Here is a 23,409-nt window from a genome sequence, read left to right as displayed (position 1 = left end):
TTCCTGAAATATCCAAAAATTGCCACAAAAACTGAAAAAATTAATTATTAAGATTTACAATTTTCCCTAGTGAGGCCTCAAAAAGATATGAAAACATATCAGTCTTTCGTAAACAACAGATAATCTATACCACAATGGTCTAATTTCAAATTATTGCTTAGATACATTGATTTCAATTCAGGGTTGGCTTATGGGACACATGCTATTATAAATATTAATAGTATATTAAATATGGTCTTCAATGGTTTTTGTAAATTTTGTTCTGTTCAGTCAGTGTTGAAAAATGCAGTCGATAGTCCAAAAATGTCATAATGGAAGTAAATGGTCGCTAAATTATGTCATTTATAGTACACCTGTCAAATATTTGTACGAAAAATTTTATGTGAACATCTTTCATCTCTTTCATACACTGTTTTGTTTTTAATTTATATTTTTAATATGGGAGCTTATTTATAAATTACAATACTAGTTGCATTATTTTAATTTTTATTCCATTTATATTTCCACTATAAAATTCAAATCGCATAATCAAATGAAATCAATTCTTTAAATATCTCAGTGGTTTACACTTTAGAAACTTAACGAGATTGACCTTGACAAACAAATAGATATATTGATACATAATATTTTAAAATATAATTAAAATAAGCGATTAAATAAATGTTTAATGTGCATTACTAGTTGGATAATATAATTTATATAGAGAGAGTTGACCACATTTGTCAAACAGCATAAGATCTTGTTTTAGAAATATATAACAATATATCTGGATAGACACCTGGAGGTCCACAGGAAACTTAATGGTTTTAAAAAAAATTGGGAACCCTCACTGGTTCACAATTTGTGGGGGTCCAAGAAAATCTTACTGCTTTCAATAGAACTAAAATGTTGGCTTCATCTATCAACAAAGTCAGATAATATTTTAAAAAGCTCAGTGACTTCGTTGTTAAACCTTCAGAAGTGCAAAGGAACAAAATAAGACTTGAATGGAGAAGATGGAGTGTGTATTTGATTCTTCCCCAAAATAAATACCTATGCCAAGAATAACAGTTGCATTTATAACGACTATTGGTAACATGATAGAAATATCCCGAGGTCCACCGGAATCAGCAAAATTTTCAAATCAGTCTTTGAAAAAATATCTAGACTTGTAACATTTTTATTATTACGGCGCCAATAAATAATCATATTTTTTTAAATTAATAATGGCGTTGGAATTTTTATTCTTGGAAATATGGTAATAGTTCATTTATCCCATCAATCTTGGCCGAAATTATCAAGAACAGTACTTTAAGGCATAGGTTCCCAACAGGGGTGGTACCGCTTTTTAGGTCTAAATCGTCATATATCTTCATGAAAAAAAAAACTCAAAGGATGTAGAGATATACAGTCAGGAACATATGCTAAGTTCCTAATATAAACCCCTGTTAAATAGTTCTCATATATATTCACATATTAACATTTCACACTTAAGCAAATTTTTAAGCATGTAGCAAATTCAATTTATAATTTTATACAATGTTTTTATTTATTTAAATAGTTTGAAATTCTAACAATTGCTATACAAAAATAATATAAAGACATATTTAAATTAAGACTATATATTGTACATGACAACTCAATACCCGATGACAAATTGTATCTGGTTACCTGCCTTAATCAATGACATCGGCGATACATAAAAGAAAACTTACATACAATTAGGATTACACTGTATACGGATGCAGGTACTGTCCACTATCCGCTTTGTCCATATCACGGGCACTGGTAATCAGTGGTAGCGGTCGTCTTCCGACATGGAAGCTGAGCTCCTCTGCTATGGGACCCTGAAAGGCACCACCAAATCCTCGTGATGCTCGACCCTGAGCTCCGAGATGGCTGCAGCCGCTTTCTTCACCGCATTCGTTATCTGGAAACAAAGGTTCATCAAATGATAATATTAAATCACAATTAAGCCTTCTTATTAGTGGTAATTTCTATACATATCATGCAAGAGGAGGATGGTCTTTACTTCCACATGATCCTTAAAAAACAGCATTACCTGAACATCTGTTCTTTGTTCAATAGCATCTGGCATACAGTACTTATCTTCGACAATTTTTTGGGGCAATCATTTTGCAAACATCTAGTATACAAACAAAAGCATTCCCCGCAAACTTTTCATTATCAGAGTACTAAAGGCTCTAATCCTTGACCTCTTCAAGGTAACTAATGTTGAAGATTCCCCAGAAGCTTCGGCTTTGAACGCTTTAGAGGACACTTCAAAAAGTGACTAAACATAGAGGCATAAGAGGCACACGTTAAATCCTCGAGATCGAGGTTCGGGCTGTCATTCGATACGAACTTAGCTATCTGGCTGTGTCCTTGCTAACAACTATATTCCAATGCGGTTACTATAGTCGGACTATGAAATAGGCAGAAAACTTACCAGTTCTCTATCGAAGTTGGTGGGTGGTGGAGAGGAGAGGGCAGCAGACCTCATAGCTGGCGGTAAGTCAGCGAGGAGGCGGGGAGGCGCAGGGGGCGGTGGTTGGGCAGCAGCTGCACGTGCCGTATACGCACGCACGCGCTCGTTGTACGCGCTCGCTTCCAACGCGTACGGTCCCAACGCACCCACGTCAATCACATTCCTGTAAAAAACCATAGACTTATTTATTAATTTATTAAGAACACTCTATATAAATAACTCAACGGATGAACAATGTTGAATCTATTCTCTCGGCTAGAGTACACCAAGGCTGTAAACTATGACCCCTACTATTTATAATACACACAAAGCATATCATTATAATTCATGACTGAACAGAACATACATTAATTGTTACACTGATAACATTATTCTTCTGAAAACCAACGAAATTTTAAAAACACTGTTCCGCTGTATGACATAGGACAGAAATGTGGTGCTATTTCATAAATTTTTGTGATCATCAGGGCATAGTTAAGGTTATTGGAAGACTCTAGAAGTAGACTCGCTTCAACTGATACTATAAGAAATCTATTGCGAAGGCCTGTATCTAGCAGTGGTATCCCACAGCTTAAATTATGATGATATGTTATATATGCATAAAGATCATTGTAACTTTTCAATCCTTTTTTTATTTAATTGAATACCATCAGAATTAGGCGTTACCTTGCGGAAATCCATCCTAAGTAAGAAAAGGACCAATATTTAGCCACAAAGTGCTCCGCCCGCTAGCCCGCTGATAAATGCGTATGCGGCAAACAATGCAAATTACAGAACTGCCACCGGTAATTCACTCAACACATGTTTCACCCCTCCATGGGGCATCTTGAGCAGTTTTATTACACCGATTAGTGACTTAGATTAGGACTCTGTGTTTGGCACTATTGGTCACACAAATATTGGTCTTTTTCTTACTTTTCAATTCTTTTTACAATTGTATATAGTTATTAAAATAAATGTGACACCGCCCAAGATTTTATAAAAAATTATGGACTGTTCAAAAACCTTTTCCCTTCCGCTAGAACCTACAATTATTATTTGGTTATAATGTTAACAGTACTAACAAATTATAAATGAATAGAACCTGTTAGTTATACAATGTTCATGTGTTTATAAACGCAGCTGGGAATGACTCATTTCAATTAGCTATGAATGGTTGTTAAAGTTATAAAACTTGTTTTGCTTATCTTTATCACTGTTGCATTTAAATTCTGTAGCTGTTGTATAACATTATTTTCAATATTTTTTATGGAAATGATTACTATATGCCAGGGATGGCCAAACTGGGTTTCTAATTGTTTCAATATTTAAATTTATATTACCTATGTCAGCTCCTGGTGAATCGAAACAAATTACTGGTGTTAAAAATTATTATTACTCCACCACAAAATTAGCGAAATCCAAAAACTGATCATAATTAACTAACAAGCATCTTAAGTATTATTAGGAGCTCTCATATATGTGTGCCATTATATCTGACTTCAATACACATATTTTGTTTAAATAATTTTAATATATATGACTTTTTTAAAAATAAAAAAAAAACATATTAACGCATTTTTTAACGCGCATATTAAACGCGTATTTAATTGCGGCTAATTAACAATAAAATTCAAATTTCGAAAAATGGCTTGCACTATCAAAGAGCTTGGTCACCCCTGCTATATGTATTGTATATGTCGGCATTTATTCACTTGATCCTAATTACATATAGTGAGCACTTGCATATCAATGCTTTTTTTTTTAAAAAAAATAACATATGCTCTTTGGGATTTAAAAGTTTAATAGAAACTAAACAGAGCTACTGTAATGAAATCTTTTGTATTGATACAAATAAAGAAATGTAAGGATAATAAGAACGAGTTCTCCAAGAATATCTGGCAACAATTTTACACTTGGCATTTTCTTCATTTCTAAATAGAAACTATGTTTTAACAATGAAAATTATTAAAAGTTAATATATCAGCATTTCTATCAATAAAATATTGTTATGCTTCAAAACATCCCATTAAAAAACAGCAATGTCTAAAGACAAAGGTATGTTGCCAGTGATGACATATGTATTCGAGATGTGGTCGGTTAGATGGGCTTTATAAAGGATCAAGATCACCCTGAGCGCAATGAGGGTTATGGGTTATGATGATTTACGCCAAATCTATTGTTGATAGTTTTATTAAGATTTGAATGATTTGAGTTTATTTTGGAACAGGGATTAAGAATTGTTCTCTTACGTGGCAGTTTCATGAAGTATCCTGTTGAGGGCGCTTTGCTCGTCGGGCTTCCGTGGCGGCGTTGAGGCACACGCCGTCGGCGACGGCGTCACTTGCTGCTGTTCCGCCACTTCAAGTAGATGTGTTCGCTCATTTACAATGTTTTCCTGGAGTTTATTAAATAAAATTGTAAACTAATACTGCCTGACATTACCAAACTGTAGAACCCAGAACAAAATGTAGAAGATTATATACCGATACCTTACTTAGCATTATGGTTACGTGCCATAAAAAACATTACGAAAAATTGAAATGATGCAAAGTGAATTAAGATTTTCTATTGAAAACGATATGTCACAGGTAAATAGGTATTGAAATCAGCCAGGTATCCAGAGGAATACCAGCAAGTCAGAAATCATTCCTCAAAACATCTCAGCAACTATTGACATTGACATTATGTCTGCTTATTTATGATTTCTACATTCGCATGAGATGCTGTTTCCTTTATTTCTGTAAAAGTCCCTTGTCCCTCAATTAGGGTTACACAGGTTAATCTGGTTGAAACTGCTTATCTTATAATTTAAATAAATACATAAGACATATATGACTATGTTAATGGTTAGAGATACTCACTATGAGTCTTGTTATCTCAATACAATTCTGATATATGTGACATGATTTTACTTCTGAAATGCATTTGATAAAAATGATAACATCAAATTAGAATACAAACAGATGCCTTAAGATATAATTAAATATCATGCTCGACCTAATCATGATTGATGAGGGTCATGACAACCTCCACAGATGTTACGCTTCCATAGGAAAGTTTTTATAGTTTTTATATCTGTAGCCATTTTGTGCTTTTAATAGTGACAAAAATATCGGATTACTTGACCATCACCCAATGATCTTTGACAGTTTTATGGTCAGATTCAGTTCTATATGATCAATCATCATTCTTTTACATCTGAGCAAGAGACAGACACAGTGGAGGATATTGTCCTATTAGTTGCTTTTAGCAATATCCCAGGAATAGCAGGAGTGGTGTTAGTCTTCAAGGTAGAAACCATCAGACAATGTTTCAAATATAGAGACAGTTTATTTATAGATAAGAAGTTGCAAATTATGATCCTTTAGATCTAACTTGGGCTTTAATAGAACCATAAATCCCCATTTCAGCCATAAGATGCCCACTGCTGGACATAAGTCTCCCCCAAAGATTTCCGATAGGATCAACCAACAACCTTAACAAGGTCATTTGTCCAACTTGTGGAGAGATGTTCTACACAATGCTTGCCAATGATGACTCAGCTAACAATAAATAACTCTTGCTCAATTAATATTATAATTAATACAAGAACATTTTCAAATATCAATTAAAAAGGAAAAACTGTAAAGTCACTTGATGGATCTTCTCTGAAGATGAGTATATCAAGCCAGTGAAAATAGATAATTTGAGAAGAGTTCACCATGGTGCTCATGTTAGCTAAGTTTTTAAGATTAGAAAACTAATTTTGTGCAAATCAAAATTACTTATGTTTAATATTAAAACTTCATTTGGACAGATATCAAAAATATTATAATGTTGAATACTATACACAATGGACAAAACAAGATTAATAAAAATAAAAGAAATGTTATTTTAACGTTATTTTTTTTTCTTTTCATACAGTGTAACACAATATATATACATAATAAAAGTATGTCAGACTTAGAAACGCGAAGTCATTAAAAACGAGTTCTCTAATATGTCAAAGAAAAATAAAAAACTCTTACGACTAATACAACCTGTTGATTTAGACAACTATGCAAAAAAATCCTAATTGTCTTCATCTATAACCAATACATTAATATAGTAACCTACTTTTAATACGCATTACGTTTATTTCCAGGTTCATTACTACACAAATAAACTCGATAATAAGACAGTCAACCGGGAATTACTGATAACATTTTTAAATACCTAAATATTTGACACATTCACGGACGAATTAAAAAAATTAACGTAGCAATGTATAACAACATAAATAATACTTTATGACGATGTTAACAATTTTATTAGCATATTAGGGTCATTACTAATAAAAGAATCAACGAATAAAATAGACGAACAATAGAATTACCTCAGGATCAGTTTCTTTGTGACAAATACTGTAACAGCAACCCATGACGGCGCTCTTTAGTGAGCCGAAGCATGAATGCAGCAAAGTTTCCTCCCCGTCGGCCTGCATAAATGTTTGTTAAATTTTTTGTCGGTATAAATAGAAAAGTCGGTAATACACAGTCAACTATATTCAGGTTTTGTGCACTACTTCACTTCAGTTCACATTAGCGGTGTCATAAATGACAGTTTGTTTTGACGTTTACAATTAACAGATAAGACAAAGTTTTATAAACATTTTTGGGAATTTGTTTAATATTATACCACTATACATATATTGAATTATTCCCCATATGCAGTGAATTTAAAATATAACTGTGGTAACCTGAAATAATACCGTCGAAACTTTGATCAAGTAAACCCAACCGAAATAACATTTGGTTCTCAAATACGATATTTTATTAATGATTATTTACCTTTCAAAATTATTCAATATGGGTTAACCACTACAGCGAAAACAAAATTAATCAAATATTTACAAATTTTTTTGTTAAAAAAAATTTTTCGGTCTATTGCCTGTGTGGATCCGTACGTCTAAAAGTCAAAAACACGTCAACAACCTTTAAGCTTACGTTACAAAACAGTGATTTTCGTGTTGTTTATATAAAGTCCATTGATAAAATGATAAGATATAGAGGAAAAAAGAAAGTTTTAGACAAAGTCAAAGAGTTTGATGCTTTCCCTAAAGTTCCAGATGAATATGTTGACAGTACGCCGGTTGGTGGAACATTTTCTTTAATCACTCTTTTTATTATTATGTGGTTAGTTTACAGCGAAGTATCGTATTATTTAGACAGTAATTTAGTATTTAAATTTGTGCCAGATACAGACATGGACGAAAAGTTGCAAATAAACATTGATATTACAGTTGCAATGCCGTGCTCTAACCTAGGTGCTGATATTTTGGATTCCACGTCGCAAAGTGTGTTTGGCTTCGGTGAATTACAAGAGGAAGATACATGGTTTGATTTAACTCGAGAACAACAGGATGCTTTCGATGCTGTTAAGTATCTAAACTCATATTTACGCGAAGAATACCATTCAATATGGCAGTTACTCTGGAAAAAAGGGCATGGATCCGTAAGAGCTACGATTCCCGATAGAAAAACTCGACCCAATAGACGACCTGACGCTTGTAGACTACACGGAGTGTTAACATTAAATAAAGTTGCAGGAAATTTCCACATCACAGCTGGGAAGAGTTTACACTTACCTAGAGGACATATACATTTGAATATGTTGTTTGATGACACTCCACAGAATTTCAGTCACAGAATACATAGATTAAGTTTTGGCAGCCCTGCAAATGGCATTATATATCCATTGGAGGGTGATGAAAAAATCACAAATAATGAAAATATGCTCTATCAGTATTTTATAGAAGTTGTACCAACAGATGTGAATACTGCTTTTGAATCTATAAAAACATTTCAGTATTCTGTAAAAGAGTTGGAGAGACCTGTGAGCCATTCTAAAGGCTCCCATGGTATTCCAGGAGTTTTCTTTAAATATGACATGGCAGCATTGAAAATAAAAGTCTACCAAGAGAGGGAGAATGTCTTACAATTCACTCTCCGCCTTTTCTCCATCATTGGTGGTATTTATGTGGTAGTAAGTTTTATAAACACTATTGTGTTATCAATAAGGACAATGTTTATTAAATCTCCATCAGAAGTGTTGATTCGAAAAAAAATTGAGGGCTCAGAACTCTCAAATCCTTTATTGATCACTCCTGATCTTAATATCCCTACAGATTTAATAAAAAAATGATAATTGTGAAGTCTTAGTATTAAGATGTAGATGTAATGATCAGAGATTGAAAATTTGGATGCATATGTACCTATATAATGATGTAATAATTATGGAGATAGCTTCAATAAATAACCAAACATAGATAAAAAAAATTATAAAAAACCCAATTTGATTAAAATTCAAACTAAATTGACCTCTCCTAAACCCAAAAAATTCCAAAAAACGATATCAAACTGTAACTATTTTGTTAATTGTACGAAACAAATGTTGACAGGTCTTTTAGATCTCTTAATGCAATGTATATGTTAATACATAGAGATGTATTCCCAAGCTCTATTATCAGTTAAAAACTTTCACATATGGGTTTTTTACAAGTTTTGTTTAAATAATTTATTGCATTAAAATATAGGGACATGACAGTTATTGTAATAATGTATACAGTTATTTACTGTACTGTGATAATTTCTTCTTTATGAAACTTTTTTCTTTAACAAATAGTTATAGAGATAAATAAAAGAATCTTTTTTGGCCTTCATACTGAAGCAGTTGTATATCAGTCTCACTCGCAAAAGCAGACATAGTTATCCATCTTTCTCATTCCTACATATTCCAGAATTTCAATACAAAAGTGTGCCTTCCATAGTAAAACCAATTATTAAACTTATGATAAATATGCATCTAAATATTTTATCTCTGATAAAAATTAGCCAATGGATTGATGTTAATAATGTATTGTTATTATGTCATCTGCAATGTATTTTTATAATCTTTTCAATGAATTTAATAATCTTTTTGTCATTTTTGTAAAATCAAATGTCTCCAAATCAAAAATAAGAAAACCTGTAGGTAAATGAAAGTGACCATTGTATCCCAGCCAATTGGTAATTTGAAATAGCAGTCAGCAGGCTTGGTAGCACACAGAACAGATGGCCGCTAAAACCAGGTTTTGGAGTATACATCACAGATCAGTGAGTGTGTGACATCCACCCACTAGGTGGGAAGTTAATCTTGGTAATTTTCAATGAGATCTGTGATGAAGGCCTAAAGTCAGGCAGTGAACTCCGTATGGTCGAAATGCCAATGATGAGTTTTTAAAAATATTCTCTGGCTTAAGCATAATTGTAGATCAATCATCAATTTATGTTTGATTAAACTTTCTTATCAATTGCTTTACATCCTCTTGTATTTATTGCCATAGCTTGTAAGTAAAAATACATTACACATCACAATTTTTTAATAAAGTTGTTTTTATAATGGTAACATAAATGAATCAATGTTTTATCTGTATATTTTGTAATAAGTTATATATGTTGAATATAATTGCATTTATACTATGAATATTTTGTGCAATTGAAGATCAAAATTCGAATTCACAATGTCTATTGAGTGCATTTGGTGCTTTTGTTGAAAATGTTATATGTTTATTACTATTTTAGATGGAGTATTATTTTTAAATCAATAGTATTGCTTATAAATCTCCACACTGGAATATGTTTTTATTTAAATATAACATTAAATTTCAATCTTTATCATCTTAGTTGTTTCCTCATGACTGAGGATTGTGGCCAATCATTTGTCTTCGTTACCGATTTTCCCCAGAGACTTCTGTTCATACAAACTTATGTAGCTGTGTGCATGTGGTGTTGGATGCTTTTGAAACACTATCAGTGCAACAAGTGATCATCCGCTAGGCCTTCTGATCCACATACTCCGAGTATGAAAGGATCTGCCTGCCCCCTTATTTTTCGATAACTATAGACCAGATGTCTTCAGGGTCAGAGTAGGTACCGTACAGAGCCGTTTTCCATTATGCGAGTTGGTGGTCAAGAAAGCGGTAAAAAATCTTTACAATGGGTATTATAAGAAAGCACAAGGTCTCCTAGAGCAATAGAGAGAGCTATACCCAGATCTTATGCTGTGAGATGGAAATAGAAATGAGATCTTCAGAACTAAGGTCACCAACGTAACTCGAAGAAAGAACTGTCGCTCGTGCGATTGACTTCGGTTATGGTTGGAAGATTCACTGGTGGCGACCACCAGCCGACAAACTGGGCGTGGGATAGGCGCTCCACTAGGTGGACCGCTGATGTAGTTAATGTTGCTGGAAATCGCCGCATGCGGGCGATCTTTTGTGAAGGCCTAGCTTCTCTGGATTTTTTAAACTCTTCCGTGCAACATAGCACTTGAGGATTCTACGCAAGCAAATTGAGGATATGTATGAAGGACGAATTTAAATCAAATCATGTAATTTTTTATTGCTTTTATTTCTGCGAACAGACCCAGGACTATAAGCATATATGTCGAGTGCTTTGTATTCAATCTGTGGCATCTGCTCACAGATTGTATATTACCTTCTGCTTACTTCCAGTTCCAGGGTTCTGTTAGTATTTTAAAACTATCTATAGTCTTAAAGAATTATTCCTAGAGTCTGGAGGTAATAACAACACGGAGTCCGAAGTAGAAATGTGTATTCATTCAAGCTTCGACCATATACCGATTTAAAACTACGAAAACAATGTTCAACCAATAAAAATCGGTAGCCAATCACAAGTCGGGAATTATTGTAGTGCGCTCTCTTTCGCTCGATGTATAAAGAATTATATTTCTGTGGAATTCCCCTTTTTGATGTGACGATTACGTAATGTAGGTCCTCTATAGTATAGATGTCCTAGATATAAATGCGTTCCTGAGAGTGTCAAGAGAATATAATGTGATCCGATCTGTAATTGAACATGTTAAGATAAGAACAAGTCATATTTTTTAACGTAATATTTATTTTAATAATTCATGTAATTGTCATTGTATGTAATTATTGTATTGTCTGATGTTTTTAATGTATGTATATACAGGCTAAATGTAAATGTGACGTATTTTTTTTTGTATACAGTATAATAATTTGTTCAAAAGAAGTATTTTTTATAAATAAATCATGATGGCTATGTAAATGTTATTTTATTTGACCCGTTTAAAACATCAAGTGACGTGTTAGTTTAATATCTTTCCTGATATTTAGATATAAAGTGCAAGGGCAAAATTCCGTCGTCGTCAGAGGCGCATCGAAAAGGGGAATTCCACAGAAATTAAATTATTCATTTACGTGAATACTACTCCGGACTTTGTGTAGTTACTACCTCTGATCTACCAGTCAGGAAGAATCCCACAACAGCAAAAGCTTCTTATTCAGTTATTAAAAAAATGCGAGCCAATGCCCATATTCGTAGCTAAAAATTTCTTTGTTCGTGGATCTAATAAGAACATATATAATAATAAAAGGATTCCAATTGGTATCCCACCCAATAACCTTTGTAAATTCCGTCAAATGGACTAAAAGAAAGTAAAATAGATCTTATTATAGCTTTACCTAAAGTATGTTATTATATCGCTGCGCACTTTGACATTAGTCGCCTTCTTCGAGATTGGTAACCTTATTACTTAATGAAAAGTATATTTTTGGGGGAAATATTACAAAATGCATCGTAGATATAAAAAAAAAAATTTACAAGGACTGAAGACTAGACATTGAAGTCATGCTGGAAAAAATGACGAATAATTTGTACAAGTTAAAATTTTGACTGCAAACATAGCCGAAATCGCGAGTGGAATACAACGAGATGGGTTCGAACAAATAGAATCAAATGACAAGTGAATTGAGAAGTTTAAAGCTTTCAATATAATTACTATTATTTTGTTTATTAAAATATTGCTCAATTGTAAATTTTCACATCCATTAACAAAATATTTCTTTAACCTTCCTTTGCTTAAGTAGTTATTTTGATTATACCGCCCTATTCTTTTATTAAAATCACAGGTAAGTAATGACCAGTGCATCTCTTAGTCTGCAAGTCCTAAATTATTTTTTAAAATACGCTACGTGATTCTTGGTATAAACATTTTCATTTCCCCAGATAAAATCTTTTGCTTTCGGACAAGATTTCTTCGAATTTTTTCCCTTATTTCTTTGATCGCCTTTTTAGTATGAACACTACGTGCATATCCAGGTCTTTTTCTGTCATAAACATAGGAGGTTTCTTTATACCAATCAATATCTCGGTACCCAAACTATTTGCTAATACCAAGCGTATGCAGGAGTTTAAAAATTGTATTTGCCTATCTACTTTATGTAATGCAATCAACCCGACTCGGTTCTCTTTATCAGCCCAAACGATTTTAACATCACAAAATATTTTACAATATATTGGCGCGAAAATGAGAAAACAATGAATAGTTATATATGACAGATTCCAAATTCAAAGGTAATATTTTTTATTTTTAATTATAACAGTATTTGTGGCTAGACTAAGCATATTATGTAGTAAAATCTGGTAACAATTTGAAGTGTAAAAAATAGCTTTAAAGAAAGCAGCTATCAAATATGCAGTCAGCCAAAAGATGTGAAAAATTTCATTTAAAAAAAATTACGCATTTACATTACAATGAAATAAACACATACTTGATTTAGCCGTCAACTTCCATTTAGCATTTTAACTAAATGCCGCTAAAGTTGAGAGGCAATAAAACCAATCTAACATGAAGATTTTTTATCTCCATATTAGATTTAAATATGTTGCCAGGACATAAAATCGACGGAAATATGACCGAATATGTTTATCTGATCTATATATAAAAAAAAACTATACAATACTAAACGTGTACGTAATAATATCAAAGGAGCTTTGACATTGTTTCTACTATAAATTTAATTAATGTTAGAAAATTTAATCCTCCTTTGATTACGACACTTTGTTATTACAGCTTTATGTGTAATAAATTAATTTAATTCGAAAATTAAATTTTATGATACATTAATTATTTATTAACTAACCTTTTTGTACTTAACGGGAAACCTAATGCCGAAGGCAATTTCTGCCTGTCAACAAAGAAGAAATAAGTAAACATATTAAAAAAGATAAATAAATTATGAGGAAAATACAAAATTATATAAAATAGAAAAAAATATGTAAGTGGGAATGTAAGATTGAATCTCCGCGGATAATCAGTAGTTTATTAATAAATAAGTGGTTTACGAACAAAACCTATCTTCGTCTTTTTGCTACATTTTGTCAACTCCACCGCCATCTGTCATAAAACAGGACTCTAAAATTAAAAAAAAAATCAAATTCAAAAATAACCTAACATACAGCCTCATCTATACAAATAAATAAAATTGGTGTGTCTGTTTGTAATATTAAAATAAATACTTTTTACTACACGAATATGAATATATATACGGTACACAAAATAAGCTCACATTTTTATTTATTTTTTCTTTCTGTTTGTTCCAGCTAATCTTTGAAATGGCTGGAAAGATTTTACCGGAACTTATATTAGCAGGTAGCTGATGTAATAAAGAGTAAAACTTTTATTTTAGAAAAATTCATAAACGAAAACGAAGCGAAAAAAAAATGTATTTTTTTTTAAATTCCATGCGGACGAAGTCGCGAGCACAGCTAGTTAATAAAAGACGTCACTTGGGTATTTAAATCTGTAGAAATTATTCCACAGTTCTGGGACAACACGCCCAGATACATGTCCTTGACATTGTCTACAATCTGACTGCGATTTATGGCAAAACCGAAGCAGACAAGGGAGTGTCTCCGTGTTTACGCAAATGCTCACGACACTGATAAAGTCAGTGCCGTTGATGTCACTAAGACATCGTTCTATTTGTAATGCAGCATGCATATAGTTTTTGCGCATTAAATATAGAAAATTAATATCTTATTAAGATATATGGCCATTACGTTTTGACATGAGACATTGTTAATAAATATTTTATATTAAAATAGACACATTTAAACCGTTTTTTTTTTAATTTTTTCAAGTTGAGGGTTAATGTTGAACTTTCGCTTTGAATTTTTCATCGAACTATATTGAATTCGGAATCCATGACCAATATTTTTTTTAAAGATTAAAAATTAATTGTATTACAATAATTAATGTAAATTATTAAAATTAAATATAACAATGCTGTTTATAAATAAATTTCGCGTCTAATTAAAAAAAAACTATATATGTGTAAAGTAATACGACAAAGATCTCTGACCAGTGTGTGTTGCCGGTGATGATTTATGGATCTGAGACGTGGCCGTTTACGATGGGCCTTATAGACTCAAGGTCACCCAGAAAGTAATGAAGAGTGCTATGGTAAAACTTCTCTCCTAAATCAGAAATGAGAATACACGCAAAAGAATCAAGGTCACGAACGTACCTCGGAATTATGACATAACTATCAATTGCTCATCTGAAGTGGCAGGGACGAAATGTTATCTTTTGGCGACCACGAGCTCAGAAAAGGCCTTCCGCTAGGTAGATCGAAGACTTAATCAAGGTCGCGGAAAAAAATCTCTGGAGGTGTCATTTTCCTTGCAGTGAAGGTCTATTAGCATATGATGATGAACGTAATACAGCAACCATTGCAAACTTAAAGAAACTTTAAACAGAAGTCTTTAAACAGACAATTGAGTAATAGTAAAATTTATTACTAAACATCGTTACCGGAAAAGCGGGAATTGTATTACATATATAAAAAAGTTTTCTTGATGAACTGAAACATTTTGTCTACAAGTCAAACTGTTTATAATAAAACTTGTGAAAGCGGTTAAAACGATGTGCGTTTAATGAAAATGTGTTACATTATCAAATTATAACGCCACAGGTGTTTTGTTTTAAATTTTGCAGTCAAAGAAGAGTGTTGAGGGGACCTACAATAAACCATTGGTGAGCGGGACATCAATTTCCTTTTCTTTCACACTCGTGCGATCCGCGATGCTCCATCTCGCGCGCACGCTCCGTTTCTGTTGTGTCGTTTTGTTCTCATCGCCACCAGGCCGGCTCCATTCGCGCGGCGGCGTCGCCATTCGACGGACGTTTGTTTACATAGTCCGCGTCGACATCCGAAAAGTTGGGGAAACTTTTTCCCGTGGCGGCTTTGATAAAAAAAACTTTTGTACATCAAACAAATGATACTGGTGCGGTGTGAAGTGGTTTTTGTAACTGTGTCAGTGTTGTGAGTAGTTTTTGCGTTAGCTATTTACCGTTCCAATCGAACGTTACTGTTCTCGTTTGGCAAAAGCGCGTAATAAGGCGGTCGGCGTGAGGCCGTATATGGTTTATTCTTCTGGCTTCGTCCATCGGTGAAAGTAGAAGACCTTTGTTAGGTTCAAAAGGACACGGCTTGTTTGCAACCAGCTCGAAACGACTCGTTTCGCGTGGTGTTGCGAGAGGTGAGTGGCATTCCGTGTTTTTAACTTTTTATGGATAAATTATTCAGAACATTTCTTTAACCCGTCTTACTTGTACAAGAAAATAAACTTTAAAATGTATTTTACATTTATATTTTAGTTGCGTGAACAATTAAAATGTTATTCGTGTAAATGATGAATTAAGCCGCGGCGAATAGTTTTGGACTTTCTCTCCGATGTTGATGATGAATATTTGTGTAAATGTAATAAAAATTTTCTGTTTATTAATGAACGCTGTTTCCAGCTGAACGTTTCTGAGCGGCAATGCCATTCATGTGCTCAGACGACTGTGGGTCACTGCCCTGTACCCTACCTGTTGACTTGTTCCTTGTCGGGCCGGTTCTTCCACAACGGTCCCTCTAAAAAATATGGGTTCAGGTTTTCGAACAGATATTAGTTTATTTATATCTCTTCCTTATTCTTTTAACTTTGAAACGTCTTGATAATTGCCTTTTACTGTTAGTGCATGTAAATTTTATCTCTGTGTACGAATAATACCGTTAGTTTTGACTTGTTAAGAGATGTAATCTACCATTGTATGCATTTGTATTTCCACAAGCACTGAATAATGAAATAAGCGATCATATCTTCACGAATGTACGCATCAAGTTAATTTTCTGGTATATCACTTATTAACGGAACTTTTTTGAGTTCGAATTTTAAATTTGCAGCTCGTGACGCGGTATTTTTTATTTATAAATTTTAGAATAACATTTAAATTTTTAAATTGTCTGTGGTTTTTTGATATGTAAACGACCATTTTTAAATATTTAACCATTCTATAATAATACATTTATTATTATATTATTATTCTGTGGTTCACCATAGACTAATGTTTGTTTAAACCGCTTATAGTTCAAGGTCGACGGAAACAGAGGGGTAGGATGTTTATTGTAACATCTCTACTATGATGAGAACTTTTATTTGGATATTTATTTTTATCATTTCTGTATTACATTTTACACTGTTGGTTTTTTACGAGACATAATTTTACATAAACATAAAATAATTTTTTCTAATTCAAAATTTTAAGGAATTGTTTTTGATCTATATTGTGTTTATACAGGCTGATTATAAATAGGTAGATTTAAACATACACATTCAATTATTTTCAACCTTACCTATTTCCAATCATCTTAGAATCACTGAAATATGGTAAATAAATTTGTATTGTGAATTAAAATGCAACAGGACAATAATTTATGACAATACAAAGAGTGTAGTGGCAGATAGTAAATAGTACAGTAGTATTAAAACTAATATATAGTGCTTCGAATTTTGAAAACGCCTTCTCTTGAAATATATACATTTTTATATATGTAAATATATATATATTAGGGAGACCTAAAAGTAATGTCGCTTTCTTAAGTTAAATGCACGACTACATTTTCAACAAGTTATTATTTCTAATCAACAATGTATTCACCTTCGTTACTAACAACCTTTTGTCATCTAGTATTCAAATTTTCAATGCCGGAGCGGTAAAAATCAATCGGATTCTCTGTAAAAAATTTCGACAGAAACGACGTTCCGGTCTCCAATAAAAAATAAAAAGTCTCAATATATATATATAACATATATTGTTACAAGTAATTATACTACATGTGTCATAACCCTGATTTAAGGCAAACAATTATAGACTTAATCGACGTACACTCAATAACAATGGTCTACCAAACCTACCCTGTATAATACCACTTCAAAACTTTCCCCTATACTTGGAAAACACATACATCTACACACGTAATATATTTTAACTGGTATACTTTGAAAAAATAATAAAATTTACGTTTTAATAATAATATTATTTTTTGTTACACTAAACGTGAAGGCAAAGGAACTATATTTTTATATCATTTGTATATTGTATTTAAATAAGTTGACCTACGACATGGTTAAGTTTTCGGAAGGTCGTATACGGCCAGCGATGGACTGGTATACAATATATTAATAAATTACATTTTTGACCATACGTAATTCAAAATAAGAAACTTTTAAATAAAAAAAACAAAATAGTATTCGTAAAAATATATCTTTAATTTTATAAACAAATTTTTTACACCGTACACAATAAATAGAGGAAAAAAAGAAACAATTCATATGGTATAAGAGGCGGCCTTGTCGCTAGAGGCGATCTCTACCAGACAATCATTATAATATAAATGTACAGGTTATTAGTTAAAAGTATAAAAGCTATAAAAGGAAAAAAACTCAGTCCATTTTCTGTCTATATATGGGACATGATATCCAAAAATGAATTGTTTAAGAAATTATGAATAACGTAATGATAATTTAGTAAGAAAAATCGTTTTCAAATTTGGAATTACTATATGTTAATTATTATTTATTTTCACTACACACTATTTACTGTCAGAAGTTATTGGCCAGTCGCATTCCCATATAAAATATTTATTCAAATAACATATTTCATAGTGATCACTTTGTATACAGTGATTAGTAATAAGGGTTGAAGCTTATAACTGAATTCCATAACTAAAACAATAAAATTACCATTCTAAAATATTCTTTTCTGATTTTATATATAACGAGACAAAACTTATAGCACACACATTAGCCACAGATTAAATAGAAAAAAGCGCGCGAAACTTGACGTATGTTGATTAAATATTAGAAATATTTTATAGTAATAAAATATTACGTAAATTTTAAAAATAATTTCGTATTAGTTTTTGTTTTTTGCGAAAATATTGGATAATAATTTGTACGTGTCGTAGACAATGGCCGAAGGAGTAAAAGGGCGGGAAATGATGGTAAGCGAGAACTACACCGCGCCACAGATTATATTTAAAGAACAGGATGCGGGCTGCGCTTTACTTTTTTTTTAGTAATATGATACGAGGTATCTATAGACCAGATCAGTGTGGACGAATATAGAATGTACACACGTGAGATTTTAGAAAGTTTAGATGTAATAATTATCTACAATATTAAATATTACAAAATATTTATGTTTATATAAATAATAAAATAAAATATTTTATGTTAATATTATATGCCAATAAATACATCGCAATTGAAAATTAGTTTAGATGACAAAGCGATTAGGCTGTCAAATAAATGGCCAAAGTACTATTTTGACGTTAGACAAACGAAAAAAAAAACTTTTTTTTTAACTATGATTTTGTTTTTTGTAATATTATTGCAATAAATAAAATTCAATAGGTGATTAAAAAAACTTAACATATATAATTTCGTTATTATGTTTTACGAACTATTGTCCGTCGGTAATAAATGTCAAATGTTTTTTTTTTAATTTCCAACTAGTATACATGTGTGAAAAGGCAAAGAAACCATGTTAATCTCACTATAGATATAATTAAAATTATTTTTGAGTAATTATGTCAATTTTTTTTAATAATCTGCAATAATTATAAATTTTTCACAACGAAAATATTTGAGTAACACTTTACCTTCTAAGTCGGTTAGTTGCCAAGTGTTAATTATTCAAGTAATTTTCCCAAGAACTGTTTTTTATTTTAAACAAAGAATAAAGACGTAGTCTAGACAATTTTTAATGGAGAAATTATGTAAAACATTGGATAACTCTCTAAGACTAAATTATTACGTACATGACAACCTCAATGAATGATAAAATTTAAATGTCTTCTTGTACATTCATTTATTAATAATATTGAAAATAAGCTAGAAGAAAGATAAGCAGTTGATTTGTTCACTATATCTGTTGATAGACGTTCTGCAAGGCATAGGTTCCCAAAAATCATCACTATGACCTGTCTTGCACTGCCCGAATCAACTTTCCGCGACGTTATGTTGGTTAAATCTTTACTTTTTGTTTCTTATTTCAAAATAACGTCTTTAGGTTCATTAGAACCAGCCAGATACAAATAGTACAGCCAAAGAGATTTAATTACAAATGTATACATAGCATTTGCGGAAAAATTTTCTTACCGGCCTTATATCTCGATCATAGAATAATATTTAAAAAAAAAATATCCTACTGAATAGTATATTATATGTCATAATACATTCTCATGTAGAAATGTAAATAAAGATAAATGCGATAAAGATAGTAGAAAAATAAATAATAATTAAGTATAAATAAATTGTTGAACAAATGATAAAAATAATAATAAAATGGTAGAATTCTAGAGAGAAAGTGGAGAAAGTGAGGCGATGTATGGAAAGGAATAAAATATATTGTGAAGGGAATTAGAGGAAAGAATGAAAGACATTAAAAAGTACGAAAGATAGGTTTGGAAATCAATCGAAATTATATGAAAAATTATAATACAATGTCCACCTATGACACAAGTTAAACGAAAGGCTCCAAAAACGGAGCCATAAAAATATATTATCATGTGATAATAAACTTATATCGCTTGTATCATATGATCTAATGACGAATCCGTTCCATATTCAATAAAATCCACGTCTTGTTCTTTACTGTGACCTATTCACGTTACGAAAGTAATGACTCATTGTTACATTATTTTCCTTAAACAGTCACACCGGACATTGTCTAGTCGCATTATATTTAAATAAGATATCGGTTAAGCTGAAATCTATTAATAACAGACGATTGGTGTATATTTGTAACTAGACAACGAGAAATTAATGTGAGCTATAGACTCTGTACTTAATGTATAATCTGTGAAGCTTATTTATAAATATTTTTTTTATCTGTTGTTAACAGAGTTCTTTAATTCCAATACATCATCATTCGTACAACCACAGCGTAGGAGTTCAACGACAAGATGGATATCCTATTTTATAAAGTCAAGTTTTTCTACAATTTTGTTTTGGTTTTTGAATAGCCCCTCTGTTGGGAACCTTTCGTGCGCCTGGTACAGTACAGGTACTTTTGGTACAGGGTCATTATTTCTTTCTTATCAAATTTTTTAACATTATTTTTTTATTTTTACGCTCTTCTATCATTCCTCGTAATATCTTAATTTCTTCTTCTTATATTCTACAATTCCTCTATCGTTCTATCACCTACCAATTTTCTGATTCGTTCGTTGCCATTCTTTCATCACCTCGTTCCACAATTATTACACATACTTTAATTTAATATATTTGTAACTTATTTTAAATCTTTTTTCGGTTTTTACGTTTTGTCACAGATTTTTAATAGAAATATTTTATTATCTTAGTATTTACAGTACCCGGCGATAAATATAAATATACTGTCGCACTAAATACAATGACTGACAAAACGTCACATAGTTAGTGTAGGACAGAGATGGTGCTCTACGAATCCGAAATTAACCGACTGTCTCTTTTCAAAGGTCGATGTGCAATATGTACCGCCGGGTTCTGTACTATTTTTTTGCTTACCTGACCTTGAATAAATTTGCCGGAAGGAATTTCCGCGTTGTCGATGCCGTAGTGTTTCTACTTTGGACGCCGATGGCGCAATACACCACCACATTTACAACTTACGTATACACGACCACGACACCGCTGTCCGCTTCACGAGGGCTGTCAGGAGGGACCTGCATTCCACCACCGATCGCCAAACACTCCTTGCTTCATATCATACATTAGTCATTACTTTACACACATACACAGGTATATCCCATCTTTATGTAAACGTCTTCGGTAAACTAAAATAACAAACTGGTTTTTATTTTAGGTCGCAGACCTCTGTTCCGCGTCATTTCGTCGAAGCTACACAAAGCCTAACGGCTAACAGTATAAACGTCAACACATGTATGCATATTAACACATAATTTTTTTTATGAAATATCACTTCTGCTTTACACAGGTCTTTACCGCCAGCTCGAGGGCACAGAGCTCAAAGGATGCTTAGATTAGACCTCTGTTCTATGTACAATAAAGAATAAATTGAAACCAAATAAGTATTGTAGAACTTAAGTGAACTTTATTATTACATCATTTAAATTATTCTTAAATTCTGTTAAATTTATGAATCGAAGTAAATAAAAAATATAGTCATTATTCACGGACGTACCGTATGTGTAAACTTTATAATAATATAGTTGAAGAAATAGATGCTTTTAATGATGAAATACCTGATATTAAGAAGATAGAAATATTTAATACATACTCTAAAGCAGTGCTCCGCAACCAGTGTGCCATGGCATACAGGTGTGCCATGGCATACTGTTGTGCATGGCATACTGGTGTTAAATAGTATACTGGTGTGCCAAGGCAATCTGGTGTGCCATGGCATACTGTTGTGCATGGCATACTGGTGTTACATAGTATACTGGTGTGCCAAGGTAATCTGGTGTGCCATGACATACTGTTGTGCATGGCATACTGGTGTTACATAGTATACTGGTGTGCCAAGGTAATCTGGTGTGCCATGGCATACTGTTGTGCATGGCATACTGGTGTTACATAGTATACTGGTGTGCCAAGGTAATCTGGTGTGCCATGGCATACTGTTGTGCATGGCATACTGGTGTTACATAGTATACTGGTGTGCCAAGGTAATCTGGTGTGCCATGGCATACTGGTGTACCATGGCATAGTGGTGCGCCATGGCATACTGGTGTGCCATGGCATAATGGTGTTACATTGTATACTGGTGTTACGTAGTATACTGGTGTGCCATGGCATACTGGTGTGCCAAAGGCTGGATACAAGTGTGCCGCGGTGAAAATCTTATAAATTGAAATTTTCCAATTTTCCGTTATACATATTTTTTATATGACACAGTGGCACTTCACGTTCACTTGTTTCTTCAATTTAGCTTTCAGTGTGCCGTGAAATTCTAGAAAAAATTTTAGTGTTTCGTATATGAGAAAAGGTTGCTGAGCACTGATCTAAAGGACAAGTAGGAAGTCACACCACTACCACCCTTACACTGTGAAGTTTCCTTGGAGTCTAAACAAGCGTTTCAACTCAAGGTTTCTGATCACTGCTAGAGTAAGAAACGATATATCGGCTTCTTTATTTCCCGAGAATTATAACCCAGGTCTCTTCAGGTTTAGAGTGAATAGATACCTTCTAAGTCTTCTTGCTTCATCTTCTATCACATCTTTGCTTTCGACCAGGCGAGTTGCTGATCAAATGCGGAAAAGGAAGCGTTAAAAAAATAATTTCCTGTAAGTCGTATAAAACTTTATTAATAATTTCTTGTAAATGTAATCGACTACTTTAGTGAACCTTATAAAAGTATCTTCAGGACTTAGACCGCTACATACTATTTACATTGATCGTTTAGGCTCGTGTTCAATTAAGTGACCCCGCGCAAGTGCCTTCAAGGACCTCTGCTAGGGCTGTCGCTCCAGCCGTTTACATTAATAAGACAAAAGTACACTTGGTTAGTTGTTCTTACCTGGCCAACATTACTACTACATCAAAAGTTAGAGTTGGTATAATAAGTTAAGATAATTTTCTTTTCTGCACATTTTTTCTTTTCAGCCAATGAACGTCCACAGAAAAATATATGCCTACCGCAAAGATTGTCACGATGACCGAATCTCCGCTGCACGTGATTGATCTGCAATGTCTCTTGAACTTAGTCCGCTAGGCTTCATCGGTTACTTTTGTTCATTTTCTGTTCACCATAATCTGAAAAATATATTTATATATGATAAAAATGTCGCTTTACTTTGTAAG

At 32.6% G+C, this 23,409-nt stretch overlaps 3 protein-coding genes across 3 annotated transcripts in view; 2 read left to right on the top strand and 1 right to left on the bottom strand.

Annotated features, from left to right (window-relative positions):
- Positions 1–1,192: 1,192 nt before the first annotated feature.
- On the bottom strand, positions 1,193–7,001 carry Lamtor1 (Late endosomal/lysosomal adaptor, MAPK and MTOR activator 1). Its single transcript, XM_068767017.1, has 4 exons — positions 6,804–7,001; positions 4,699–4,844; positions 2,429–2,630; positions 1,193–1,909 (listed from the first exon to the last, which is right to left on the bottom strand). The coding sequence occupies exons 1-4, from the start codon at positions 6,909–6,911 to the stop codon at positions 1,817–1,819; spliced, it is 549 nt and encodes a 182-aa protein (XP_068623118.1). The 5' UTR covers positions 6,912–7,001; the 3' UTR covers positions 1,193–1,816.
- A 382-nt stretch (positions 7,002–7,383) lies between these two features.
- LOC137923662 (endoplasmic reticulum-Golgi intermediate compartment protein 2) lies at positions 7,384–11,523 on the top strand. The gene has a single exon (XM_068766886.1). The coding sequence runs from the start codon at positions 7,463–7,465 to the stop codon at positions 8,609–8,611; it is 1,149 nt and encodes a 382-aa protein (XP_068622987.1). The 5' UTR covers positions 7,384–7,462; the 3' UTR covers positions 8,612–11,523.
- Positions 11,524–15,447: 3,924 nt separating this feature from the next.
- LOC137923693 (calponin homology domain-containing protein DDB_G0272472-like) overlaps positions 15,448–23,409 on the top strand; it is a 196,361-nt gene continuing 188,399 nt past the window's right edge. The window contains exon 1 of the mRNA XM_068766930.1: positions 15,448–15,816. The gene's annotated coding sequence lies outside the window, so the exon portion shown is untranslated. The remainder of the gene's footprint in view (positions 15,817–23,409) is intronic.

This window comes from Battus philenor, unplaced genomic scaffold (assembly GCF_028537555.1).
Source record: "Battus philenor isolate CCGP_79_NKW_IND1 unplaced genomic scaffold, ilBatPhil1.0.hap1 SCAF_22, whole genome shotgun sequence".
NCBI classification, from domain to species: Eukaryota; Metazoa; Arthropoda; class Insecta; order Lepidoptera; family Papilionidae; genus Battus; species Battus philenor.
This window is presented reverse-complemented; position numbering and strand designations above follow the sequence as displayed.

What these genes read in the sequence shown, in the direction of transcription:
- Lamtor1 (XM_068767017.1), bottom strand. Translation starts at nt 6,911, where the DNA reads ATGCAGGCCGACGGGGAGGAAACTTTGCTGCATTCATGCTTCGGCTCA. An exon ending in ACAAAGAAACTGATCCTGAG is followed by an intron (nt 4,845 to 6,803) that starts GTAATTCTATTG and finishes AATAAACTCCAG; the next exon opens with GAAAACATTGTAAATGAGCG. An exon ending in ATACTTCATGAAACTGCCAC is followed by an intron (nt 2,631 to 4,698) that starts GTAAGAGAACAA and finishes GGTTTTTTACAG; the next exon opens with GAATGTGATTGACGTGGGTG.
- LOC137923662 (XM_068766886.1), top strand. Translation starts at nt 7,463, where the DNA reads ATGATAAGATATAGAGGAAAAAAGAAAGTTTTAGACAAAGTCAAAGAG.